A 14,185-nucleotide genomic window follows, 5' to 3' on the forward strand; every position below is an offset into this window, starting at 1 on the left:
CAATAAACAATCATCACCATATAATAAAAACAACTATATCAACAGATAATTAATATTTTTCTAGGGCATATTTTGGAATACATACACATATTTTAATTGTATTCAACACATTTCATTTAAATGTACCTCACTTACATAATTCCTCTTGCTAAACTGCATCTGCTATACTTCCTTAATATATATGCATGTATGAATTTAATTTTTAATGAAAATTCATGCAGTCAAAAATCATTTGACGAAAATAATCAAAATTACACTAAACCAAAGCGAACCAGAGAGTTGTGTATGGTACAGACTGTACTACAGGCACAAATACATCAAATTATATGCATAAGAGCATGTTTATCTTCCTTTTTCTTTGAAGTAACCAGTTTTACATGTACATAAAATTCTAAATCGCACAATTTAAAAAAAATATTATACCGCTCGCTCCACTTGTAGAGCACCCGCCTCAACAAAACTCATTTTCAAGAAATAAATACAATCAAAAAAATTTCGCTCGCTCGCCCCATATTTTTTGGAGCTTTTGTCCGAAGAACTAAAAATCAAATTGGTGTGGCCTAACTGAAAAAAATATTTCTATAAAACAGGAGCGCACGACAAGATATTTGTTTCTGAAATAACAATCCGGGTATGCCCGGGACCGGAGCAAAAAAGATCGGGAGATCAAATACAATTTAATTAAAGATCATGTGTCCACGCTTTGTTTACATGGGACCTGACAACACTTCTATTTTCTGTTCTGGTAATTAGTACGTCAATCAATGAATTTCAGCCTTCTTTTTTTGAAAGTGTGTATCATAACAACAAAATCCATAGAGCATCCCAAAAGGTCTATAATATAGAAAATAGAACGGTGCGTTGTCAGACCCTTGAAAGCGAATAGTGGACACATCATCTGTATTTCAATCATTTAATACACTAAGATTTGAGAGGCCCAGGATGACAATAAAACCCTATTCCTGATTTATACTACAACAATAAACGACAAACAATTATGGTAGACAGCAACAAACGGCAACTACTGGTTAACATACTACCGACGTTTGGCAAGCACATACAGAATGTGGCGGAATGAAACATGTTTGTAAGCGCACAACATTCTAACATGGAATATTTGAAAAAAAATCAGATCGGTACTACCCACAAAAAATATACAAGACAAATACACAACACAAAGTACAGAACTATGGGTACTCACAGTTACTGAATGTTAGTTCATAGTTTTTTTTTGGAACATTTTGGTTTTTTGAATGCTCTTTAAATTCGTATTTGATTTGTTCTTGTTTTATTTGGAGTTGTAGACGCCCGGTGTACCTAATCATAAGCCTGGTATCTCTGATGATATTTTCTCCAAGCTCAGTTTTTAGAATGTGATTCCAGACTACAATATCTTATGGATTAAGTATAGAGACCTCATACAGATTCACAGAAAAATATGCCCTTGTGTTCTACATGAGCCAATTATTAAGTCGGAAGGCATCGTGTACGAAAAAAGTATTATTGCTAGTTGAATAGTTGGTTCATAAAGATGCCGATTAACTGATTAAAAACCTCTGCCTAACGTGTAACACTTGTTGTCAATCTAAAAGTAAAACATCTTGGTGGTGTCAGTTTAACATATTTGTTGAGTTGAGTAAATTGATATTTCAGCAAACAGTCGGTATTCCAATTGTACACCACTACTGACAGACTTTATCTGTACTCATATGAAGCTGAATTCATACAGAACCTTCTTAAAAAAGAAAAAAAAACATGTTATTAACTTCTTTAATTTCAACTTCGGGTATATTGATGATGTTCTGTCACTCAATAACCCACATTTCAATGAGTGCTTACATCCCATATATCTTAGTGATCTTGAAATTAAGAAAACTACCGAAAGTAGAATGTCTACTTCAAATCTTGATTTTTATCAACATTGATACAGATGGACAACTTCAAACTAGAATCTACGACAAACGTGATGACTTCAAATTTTCAATTTTCAATTTCCCATTTCTCAGCAGTGACATACACTTTGCTTCATCGTATAGCGTTTACATATCTCAGTTAAGTAACGCTCGTGCATGTTCACACTATACAGATTATTAAGAGAGGCGTGTTCCTTAAACAGAAACATCTACTCAAACAGATCTAGAGTTGTGAGGAAGAACGACTGAAGTCGACACTACTTAATTTTTAGGGTCACCATCACAAATTGGTTGACTAGTACGATGTGTCGCCGTCTCAACTTACTAGCGACATTTTGTTGTGGTCTTAGATCTTTAAATACCCGTAAAGTCGCCTGTACTTTGGCCAATTGTGTTCTATTGTAATTTGACCGATAGTGTCCTATTGTAATTTGACCGATCGTGTCCTATTGTAATTTGACCGATCGTGTTCTATTGTAATTAGACCGATTGTGTTCTATTGTAATTTGACCGATTGTGTTCTATTGTAATTTGACCGATAGTGTCCTACTGTAATTTGATCGACCGTGTCCTATTGTAATTTGACCGATTGTGTTCTATTGTAATTTGACCGAGTGTGTCCTATTGTAATTGGACCGATAGTGTCCTATTGTAATTTGACCGATTGTGTCCTATTGTAATTTGACCGATTGTGTCCTATTGTAATTGGACCGATTGTGTCCTATTGTAATTTGACCGATTGTGTCCCATTATAATTTGACCGATTGTGTTCTATTGTAATTTGACCGATTGTGTCCTATTGTAATTTGACCGATTGTGTTCTATTGTAATTTGACCGATTGTGTTCTATTGTAATTGTAATTGTACCGATAGTGTCCTATTGTAATTTAACCGAGTGTGTCCTATTGTAATTGGACCGATAGTGTCCTATTGTAATTTGACCGATTGTGTTCTATTGTAATTTGACCGATTGTGTTCTATTGTAATTTGACCGATTGTGTCCTATTGTAATTGTAATTGTTCCGATAGTGTCCTATTGTAATTGTAATTGTACCGATAGTGTCCTATTGTAATTGTAATTATACCGATAGTGTCCTATTGTAATTTGACCGATTGTGTCCTATTGTAATTTGACCGATTGTGTTCTATTGTAATTGGACCGATTGTATTCTATTGTAATTTGACCGATAGTGTCCTATTGTAATTTGACCGATTGTGTTCTATTGTAATTTGACCGATTGTGTCCTATTGTAATTTGACCGATAGTGTCCTATTGTAATTTGACCGATAGTGTCCTATTGCGATTATCGATCAGTTGTTGTTTGTCTCGTCCCACGAGATTTACGAAGTTTAAACATCGGTAAACAACTCCTTGATTAAAGAGAAAGTTTTGTTTGAATTAATGTTTTTCTTGCATTGAATGATTTGTTTCTTCCTTATAGATATGTATCTATTTTAGAATAATTTTCTTCGTCGAAGTTTGGAGTTTTATGTTGATGTTCTCATAGATATATAAGGAAATCACGTTGTTCTATAATTCGGACATGAATCATTTAGGCATTGCGTGAATTCATAGAATAGATATTTCCTGTTTAATACTCCATTGTGAATATATTTCTTGGAAATGCAATAACGACCATAAATCCGAAACTATACTTCCTGTTGATGTCTAAACCAGTTAAAAAGGTGATAAAAAACCGGAATACGATGCTTTTAATTAGTGAAGGCATTATTCATTGATATCCAAAAAATTTGAATATAGTGTCCACTTGTACAGTGTATGTCTATATCTGCTACTGATAACATGAAAATAAACATTAGAACAAATATAAGCTGCCTGCAGTGATTTCATTTCACTATACAAGTTCGCACCTTAAATATTGTTTCGGATTTGAGAGGTCAATATTTAATGTTTAACGTTATCTTCAATCTTTTATCAATTGTTGGATATAGCATTGGTACTTCACGGTTGTTAGTGTGAGAAGGTTGACTGCTTGGGACTTTTTCTTCAAACTTTGTCTTATTCTTTATGGACATATTTACTGCAGGATTCGTATTGATGACCTTATTAATGCATCATACTTATTACAGTTTTTGGTGAGGTTGTTGTATGTTGTGTTTTGTGTTCTGTTGTTTGTCTGTTTGTTTTTTAGCCATGTTTGAATGTCCCTTTGGTATCTTTCGCCTCTCTTTTCGAATTATTAACATTAAAGGTCGGGTAAAAAATAACTAACCAATAAAAAATTCCATCTGAATATGGCTTATTTTCCCCAATTTTTACATGATATTATATTATTGTCGAAAAACAAGTACATGTAACTTCCGGCACACACCTCCACCTCCACCTCAAAACCGAGGATACACCACAGCCATTGTTTCTTTAGGAAACATGTACCTGACCCAGGATACGCCATAGCCATTGTTTCTTTAGGAAACATGTACCCGACCCAGGATACGCCATCCCAATTGTTATTTTATAGAAGGATACGCCATAACTATTGTTTCTTTAGGAAACATGTACTCGACCCAGGATACGCCATAGCCATTGTTTCTTAAGAAAACATGTACCCAACCCAGGATACGCCATCAAAATTGTTTTTATATAGAAAGATACGCCATAGCCATTGTTTCTATAGGAAAGATGTACCTGAAACTGGATACGCCATCCCAATTTTTTTTATATAGGAAACATATATCCAACACAGGATACGCAATAATGAAAACACGTCTCTGTACATATCCTGTTAAAACAATTATAAATTAAATTTAAAAAAAAATCGTGGTGGCTATTAACTTTTGACACACAGAAGATAAAGTACTAGCTGTGCTAAAAGGTATAATATATATGAAAATCTATAGAACAAGATTCAAACGGGGTAAAACATCGACAACCCGAAGGTGTCGTGGCAAACATTAACTATAAAAATCCGGCGAACAAGGCACAAACGAGGCAAAACATAAGCAACTAAACAGGAATGAGGAAAAACATAAAAATAGAAATCAAGAGAACAAGTCACAAACGACGACAGGAATAAAGGCAAACATAAAAGTAGAAATCCAGAAAAAGGCACAAACGGGGCAAACTATCGACAACAAGGCAACGAGACAGGTGTCAGGGCAAACATGAAAAAAGTAATTCAAAGAGCAAGACACAAACGGTGCAAAACATAGGCAACGAGATAGGTGTCAGGGCAAACATTGAAATAGAAATCCAGAAAACAAGGCACAAACGGGGCAAACCATCGGCAACAAGGCAATGAAACAGGCGTCAGGGCAAACATGAAAATATAATTTCAGAGAGCAAGGCACAAACGGGAAAAACATGGGCAAAGCATTAAAATAGAAATCCATAGAGGAAGGCACAAACGGGACAAAAAAAACCCAACGAAACAGGTGTCCGGGCCAAAAAAAAAAAATACCAGAGAACAAGGCACAAACGAAACAAATTAAGGTTTACCGATGTTCGAAGAGAGAGTCGGAAGATACCAATTGGTTTTTAAAGAGAGAGTCAGAAGATACGAATTGGTTATTAAAGAGAGAGTCGGAAGATACCAATTGGTTATTAAAGAGAGAGTCGGAAGATACCAATTGGTTATTAAAGAGTCAGAAGATACCAATTGGTTATTAAAGAGAGAGTCGGAAGATACCAATTGGTTCTTCAGACTCATAAGTCGATGACAAACTGACAACGCTAGGGCTAAAACACGAAAACAACAAAACATGAAGCACTAAAATTTCGTAAATCGAATATGAAGAGGCAAATCAAGATAACAAACAAAACCTGGGGGAATCAGTTGAACTCCTAAAGGAGTGAGATCGGGTGCGTCGAGAGGATAGGCGTCTCCTGGTATGCATGCATAAAACCACCATGCTAATTCACACTCAGTAAAAATGTCACAATCGGTAAAATTGCAAATCATACGACTCTACTTGCATCTAAAGATCTAAGATCGCGAAAACAGGTTGTTAGTAAGTTGAAACATCGACACATCGACACATCGTATCGCTCAACAAATTTCTGATGGTCACAGTAAAACCTATGCAGTGTCTATTCTTCCTCATAACTCTTTTTGGACAGTTCTTGTGTACGAATTACACTCCTGTTAACGAATCCGTATGATGTGAACATGCACGATCATAACGTGTTAGCTGTTGTAAGTTAATCCATCAATCTCAATTTATATGTTGTCGATCAAAATGATCCGCATCATGATGATATCATCTTCGGTGTATTTGTTGAGGGAACAGGGTGGTTCTTCACGAAGTAACATTTTTCATGACCTTCAAATTTTTGTTTTTGTTACTACTTTTCCCGGTTTTGTAGAAAAAGCTCTGTTTAATGCAGTCGATCTTCATTCACATTTTTTTTTTAAATTTGAAGGATCATATTGCTTTAAATTTCAATCTAGTAAATAATATTGTTTTTACGGAATGAAATTTGTTATCTATAATTTACACTAACCTAACAGTGTTTCAGTGTCAAATAAACCACAATACTTATTACTTATAGCTGAAGGCAAACTTCAAACCATTTATAAAAAAACCAATTCAAAATTTATATCAAAATAATTGAGCTTTTAAGTGTTTTAGTTTTAAGAAGGACGGGTCATGGGGAGGACATTTTAACATCATTTGGTGTGAAATTGTGGGAGTTTTATATCGTCTCGCTAAATATTTCTGATTTAAGTCATCTATTTAATGGCCATACTAATCGCAAAGCTATTAAACGAAGAATGGATGATGGGCAAACACTTAATGGTCATTTAGGTCATATTACGATCATAAGAACGGGTACATACATGTGAAAACAAATTTCTAACAAATTCAATATAATCAATATGTTCACTGCAATAAAATTTCTCATATTTTAACAAATATTCTATGGGCTAAGAGTTGAGAAATCACAATTTGAAGGAAAAAATCTTTTTATGACACTTTTTATGCATTTATGGATTTATTTAATTGATTGTATTTTGTTGAATAAGTACTACATGTAATCTTTTCCAATACTCAATTGCATGTTAACGAGTATTAAATGCATGCAAAAGTACATGGTTAATCTTTACCAAGATATGACCTTAAATTTCAACTTTATTGCAATATATCATAACAAATATCTTCATTAGAGTACATTATAGGCTAAAAAGAAAAACTAACATTTTGGAGATATTGTCAAAATACGATTTTGTGCATTTTCTCATGCGTACTAGCTCGGAAAAGCTTGGTCACAATCAACGATCCAAAATGTTCTTTAACCAAAAGTTTTGTATTGAATTCCTAGGCACAACAATTTTCTTAAACACGGGTTAAATCCAAAGTTGCCAGAATATTCATCATGTTTAATGTGGGCAGTATTTCTGTTATAAATTGTGAAAAGTGGCCTAAAACTGACATTTCACACAAATGATGTATTATTAAGGAGTCAAACATTCATAATTTATATAATTTGATATCACACCCAGTTTTTGGCAGAGTTCGTGTTGCTCAGTCTTTATTTTGTATTTTGTGTTTTGCATACTGTTGGTCTTTTGATAGTTTTTCATTTTTTGCCATGGCATTGTGTGGTTGTTTTGCCATGGCATTGTTTGGTTATTTTGCCATGACATTGTTTGGTTGTTTTGCCATGGCATTGTGTGGTTGTTTTGCCATGACATTGTTTGGTTGTTTTGCCATGACATTGTTTGGCTGTTTTTGACATGGCATTGTTTGGTTGTTTTGCCATGACATTGTGTGGTTGTTTTGCCATGACATTGTTTGGTTGTTTTTGCCATGGCATTGTTTGGTTGTTTTGCCATGACAATGTGTGGTTGTTTTGCCATGGCATTGTGTGGTTGTGTTGCCATGGCATTCTGTGGTTGTTTTGCCATGGCATTGTTTGGTTGTTTTGCCATAGCATTGTTTAGCTGTTTTTGCCATGGAATTGTTTGGTTGTTTTGCCATGCCATTGTTTGGCTGTTTTGCCATGGCATTGTTTGGCTGTTTTGTCATGTCATTGTGTGGTTGTTTTGCCATGGCATTGTGTGGTTGTTTTGCCATGGTATTGTTTGGCTGTTATGCCATGACATTGTTTGGCTGTTTTGCCATGGCATTGTGTGGTTGTTTTGCCATGGCATTGTGTGGTTGTTTGGCCATGGCATTGTTTGGTTGTTTTGCCATGGCATTGTTTGGCTGTTTTACCATGACATTGTGTGGTTGTTTTCTCATGGCATTGATTGGCTGTTTTGCCATGACATTTTTTGGCTGTTTTGCCATGGCATTGTTTGGTTGTTTCGCCATGACATTGTTTGGTTGTTTTGCCATGGCATTGTGTGGTTGTTTTGCCATGGCATTGTTTGGCTGTTTTGCCATGACATTGTTTGGTTGTTTTTCCATGGCATTGTTTGGTTGTTTTTCCATGGCATTGTTTAGTTGTTTTTCCATGGCATTGTTTGGCTGTTTTCGACTTATCAGTTTGAATATCCCTTTGGTATTTTTCGCCTCTATTCTATAATTTGATGTGTCAAAAATAAGTTGTATTGTATTTATAGTGATTACATAAACAAATTATGTAAAATTGGTAGTATTTAAACCAGATTTTAAAACAAATTAACATCGAAGGGGCGATTTTAACATTTCGTGACCAATCCGAAATATTGCCAAATTTCGTATACTTCACTTCGTCCTAATATTGATGATTTATTGAGAGAAATAAAACACATGGACTTCAATGGCATAGATATCCGCCGACACGACAAAACTTATCGAGAAGTCAACAGAAGGTAGTAAACAATAGAAACAAAATAAACCTGCATGGCAACTCTATGACTATAATACTTTAAGTTGGTTTGATTTTTATAATAAAAGCATTTTGTTTTCATTTAGATGTTTTTACTTTTTGTCGTGTCGCGGTCTTTTATAGCTTACTATACTGCATGGGTTATGTTGTACGCTGACTATCCACGTCATTTGGTCTTTAGTGAATAGTTGTCTTATTTTCAATCATACACGATCAACACATTTTATTTTCAATCATACACGATCATCACATTTTATTTTCAATCATACACGATCATCACATTTTATTTTCAATCATACACGATCATCACATTTTATTTTCAATCATACACGATCATCACATTTTATTTTCAATCATACACGATCATCACATTTTCAGATATAATGATATGACACAAAGGCAATCACTAACGCCCTTCCTGACCCAACGATCAGTGGAATAATAAAGGGTACAGAATACAATTACTGATTGATTGATGACTGTTTAACGGCCAGATACAAATAGCACATATGGATAAAAAGAGATGTGAGGTAAAGTTTCGTCAGTGAGAAAAAACTCAGCGAAATAAATATTAAAAACGATGAGATTAAATTGTAAATAGTGATATGAAACGAAAATCAGTTACACCATCTACAAAATCTAAAATTATTGCATGTTTGCTACTTATTTGTTAGAAATTGCTTTGCAGGACTTGTATGCCGAATCATTAGACGGAAATCCACCCTACAGACTTACTAAACATGTAAGAGTAAACTCGTTAATTGTAGAGAGGTATCGAAAAAGAAGACAAATTGTTCCCTTTTTTAAATCGCAAAAACCATGGATGAACACTAGGCTGGTCCTCTCCCTTGCAACATATATCTGTCAGAGGCAAACAGATAAAGGACAGAGAACCAGTCATGGATGAACACCTTTCCCTCATTAGTATCACAACAGTTGCTAGACCCTCCACATAACTTGAATTCGCCCAATAAGATTGAACAAAAGTATAAAATACAATTTAAAAGATAGAATGTTTTAGTGAACTTTTTACGTACATAAAGATCGACATGACATTTGACATTTCAGGGGAAATATGAAGGATGCAGGATGTTTATGACACCCAAACTTTGCATTACTGCCAATATTAATAATCAAACTTGGTATATCTGCCAACTATATACATTTATCAACAGTAGTAAAGTTCGTGTGTCCATGTGTTTATGATAAGCCTCTTTCTCATCTCATACCATCTATTCTGACAACATAGGAAGAATGACTTCAGAGGTATGGTGAACAAAGCTAATATTAAAATGGCGGGAATGCTAAAGACATACATAATTAAATTAAAATTATTGTTCTTTAAAATTTTGTAATAAAGTCAATTGTCAGGAAACGAGAATACAAGATGCCAAACCTGTTGTAGATATAGAACAGATATTTTTTTCTCATTGCTCTGCGGAGACCTTAGTGTTTTTCGAGTACTCAGGAGACAATGATGATTAGACATAGGATTCCTAATGAAGATAAGTTGTATCATCTACAAAAAAAAAGGAGAAAGTAAAAATTTGAAAAACATTAAAGCATGCAATTGATTAAAAAATCTTTTTTGTAAAGATATTTTTTTTTATCTTTTATAGATGTCAACTCTCGCCTCTGTCATGTTTGAAGACAGCGGACATACCATACTCAGTTCCTATCACAAATACATGGGGAATACGTCTTTAACGCCGGTTTCGTTTTCAGGCATAACAAATTGTTCTACAGAAGACTGGATTTACCCAAAATTATTACTACTGAGTCGTAGAAAGGCTGTTCTTTTTCTGCCAGTCATCATCTTCCAATTTTTACTGATGATCGTTGGGTGTTTCGGAAACGCACTGGTTCTGTATATTTACTGTTTTAGGTCAAAAAAGAGGTCAGCGGACAATTTTATTATTGCCATGGCATTGTTTGATTTTATTACGAGTGTCGTGGTGATGCCAATTGACATATATGATTTACTCTATCATTACTCATTTTATTCAAACATTGCGTGTAAAATTTTCAGAGCTGTTGAAAACGCCACTACGTATGCATCCGCTGTGATTTTAATACAGATTGCATTTGATCGTTACTTTAAAATATGCAAGCCGTTACGTTTTGGTAATCGGAATAGAACAAAATTTATGTCTATATCAGCTGGTATGTTAGCTTTACTTTTGTGTAGTCCAGCCGTGGTTCTATTCGGAACAAGAAGAGAACAAATTTCAGGAAATCTATGTGGATTTGATTGCTCCGTTGATCAAAAATACAAAGACTCGACCTTCCAAATGATTTATTATTTGATATTAGGGTTAGTGTTTATAATAACATTCGTTACATTATCGGCACTGTACTTTTTAATATGGTTAGCAATTAAAAGAAGAAAAGATATGTTTATAGGTGAGATTCCAAGATTAAGCGTTGCAGGTGGACAAAATAGCCGACGACGAATGTTATCAAGTGAAAGCAGCGATGATCACTCATCGGTAGGACATAATCAAAAACAATTCCGCAGAACATTTTCAAACTTATCGAATAAATCAAAAGTATCGAATTTATCTGAAAAACTGTCTCATATTAAAGCTTCTCGGACAACAAAGATTTTCATCGCCGTCACCATTGCGTTTGTATTGAGCTATTTACCCTCCGTTGGTGTAATGATTTGCAGATCTGTATATAAAAAGATTGAAAAAGACTCGTCTGGGTTTGTTCAAGTGCTTCTCAAATTGTTTTCAAGATGCAACTACTTAAACAACGCCGTCAATCCAATAATTTACAGTTTCCTAAACAAACACTTCCGTGTCGAGGTTACAAAATTAACCAAGAGCTTTGGTTTATGTTGGAAAAAATCGTACAAAAGTGAACTTGGTCATGAATATGAATTAGAACATCTTAAACAATTACGTTAAAATGATTAAACATATCACACTTTTTTCTGTATACAGCCACCATTAAAAAAACATTTATTAAAAAAGTTTTGCTGTTGTTGTATATTTCATGTAAATGACTGAATTTCGAGAGTATTATACCCAGAATTCGTATAGTTAAGTTCCTGCTTCCCAAAACACTGCCATGTATTACAAGTTGAAATAGAGAAGAAAAAAAAAACTATAGATATATATAAGAAGATGTTATATGATTGCCAGTGAGACAACTCTCCACCAAAGACCAAATGACACAGAAATTAACAACTATAGGTCACCGTACGACCTTCAACAACGAGTAAAACCCAAACAAATATGTCTTTTGACAGCAGTATCTGTGTTTCCCCTATATTCTACTTCTTTTTTCTGCAGAAAGTCGGTGGTTTTCTCCGGGTAGTCCGGCTTCCTCCACCAATAACAACTAGGCGCGACGATATAACGAAGACTGCTGAAACACCACCAATCAATCAATTATATGCTGCTCCCCATCGGATTATCGATATAAACATGCTATAAAAGTATTTCTAAGTTCTTCTAAGTGTCCTGGCAGTTATATTGTTCTCATTAGTACCGATCTACAGTTATCGATAAGTTGATTTTGAAATCTAAACCTGGGGTACATTTTTGTTAATTTTACTTTCATTCGCCTATTTCCCGTATATTTCCGAAGTCATACTGCTTATAGTATAACGCCACAGTTAAGAGTCGATTTTCATGGCGGTTGTTTTTCACTTGTTCCATTGATAGCGTTTGCTTTTGTCAGTTTTTATGAATTTGCCTTGGAGTTCGGTATATTTGTTATACTTTTTTTCAATTACGTCACTTCCACCGATTGACATCAGATCAACTGGCGTAACTCTTTCATAAAAAGCCTTTAACGGAACAGCCTGAACATATCATGTTGTTACAGATCAGCTAATATACAATATATTTGTATTTTACCACGGGTGTGTACTCAAAGCGTTTGAAGGACGTCATGTCAGAATTTCCAATTGCCATTGTAATCATATTAGAAAATTAAAAAAAAAAACAACAAAAAAACAAAGTAATATTTGAATATCGAAGTGTCTATAAAACACACTTAAAATATTTTAAACTTTCTTTTTAATATTAATGAAATTAAACTACTACTTGCAGGAAAACACATTGCTATGAAAGACAGTTTTGATAAAACTTTTTCAATTTGCATAGTTTTGGATTTTAATTTTTTTTTGCATACTTTGGTGAACACGCAGAGTTGATCCGAATAATTGGTATATTAAAGAAAACACCTAATACTAAAGATAGAATTATGAATACTTTTTAAACAGATATAAATATGTTTTACTAAAGTACCAAAATAAAACCCCAGAGTAAGTAATACGTTGGATTCAGTGTCAATTTTGGCCCAAAACGTACCATCATATAGCCTTGCTCCATCCAATACTGAAAGTTCATGTCTTAAGTTAGTACATTTTGAGGATTAACTTGCAGGTTATGCACGTATCGACACACGCACAAATATTTGCACGGAAATAAAAAAAAACATGTCCCTAACAATTCTCAATCTAGTCAAGACCATTGTTCGTTTGTTTACAAAATGAAATGTTTACCTATAATTTACACTAATTCAACTATCTTTACATGTGTGTCAAATAAACCACAATACAATATTGCTGAAAGGCGAACATCCGACCATTGTACAAAAAGTAATTCAATATTTATCAAAATAATTGAGCTATTTAGTGTTTAAAACATTTTATTCTAAAGAAGGACAGGTCGTGGGTTGGACATGTTGTCATCATTTGGTGTGAAATTGTGGGAGTTTTATATTGTCTCGCTAAATATTTCTGATTTAAATAATCTTTTTGATGGTCATACTAATCGCAAAGCTATTAAACGAATAATGGACGATGGTCAAACACTTAATGGTCATTCAGTTCATATTACGGTCAAAGCAACGGGTAATAGAAGCGAAACACAAAATTCTAACGATTTTCAAATAATCTATCTTGAACAACAAAGTCTTCTGTGCGAAATTATGAGAAATTGCAATTTAAAGGATTTTTTAACGACACTTTTACGTATATTCGGTACATTTATTGATGTATTTCACAACCTCGGGAAGTATAATGCTACAAGATCCTTTCAACGCTGACTTTCAGCAATCAATAAATCAATCAATCAAGATATCATATTTCTGATATTCAAATGTAGGTTCAGATTCAGATTCAATATTTTATTAAAGTCTCACCACATACAATTACATATATTTACACAATAAAATATTCATACAGGTACATAAAACATACATGTATAACAACAAACTTTAAATTCACATTGTATGTGCCAATCTTAAAAGATTTATGAGAGACTGTACAAGCAATACTGTTAAAAAACAATTAGATATTGTACATATTACATATAATATATATTTGCTTATGAATATCATTAAAATACAGCATAATCAATTATATAAAAAAACCATTTCTTCTGATTAAAATGCTATAGCAGGTTCTGGCGACACTTTCAAAAACTTTATCATTATTGAATAAAAAAATTAACTTTTCATAATCTGATAAAATGTTAAA

At 33.8% G+C, this 14,185-nt stretch overlaps 2 protein-coding genes across 3 annotated transcripts in view; both read left to right on the forward strand.

The window, feature by feature from the left end:
• Positions 1–14,185, forward strand: part of LOC127727247 (40S ribosomal protein S21-like) — a 1,096,693-nt gene that overhangs the window by 140,861 nt on the left and 941,647 nt on the right. The window lies entirely within an intron of this gene.
• Positions 9,742–11,666, forward strand: LOC127727237 (growth hormone secretagogue receptor type 1-like). The gene is made up of 2 exons (XM_052234720.1): positions 9,742–9,954; positions 10,308–11,666. Exons 1-2 carry the CDS (start codon positions 9,943–9,945, stop codon positions 11,598–11,600), a joined length of 1,305 nt encoding a protein of 434 aa, XP_052090680.1. The 5' UTR covers positions 9,742–9,942; the 3' UTR covers positions 11,601–11,666.

The sequence above is a fragment of the Mytilus californianus genome, unplaced genomic scaffold, assembly GCF_021869535.1.
Source record: "Mytilus californianus isolate M0D057914Y unplaced genomic scaffold, xbMytCali1.0.p SCAF_19, whole genome shotgun sequence".
NCBI lineage: Eukaryota > Metazoa > Mollusca > Bivalvia > Mytilida > Mytilidae > Mytilus > Mytilus californianus.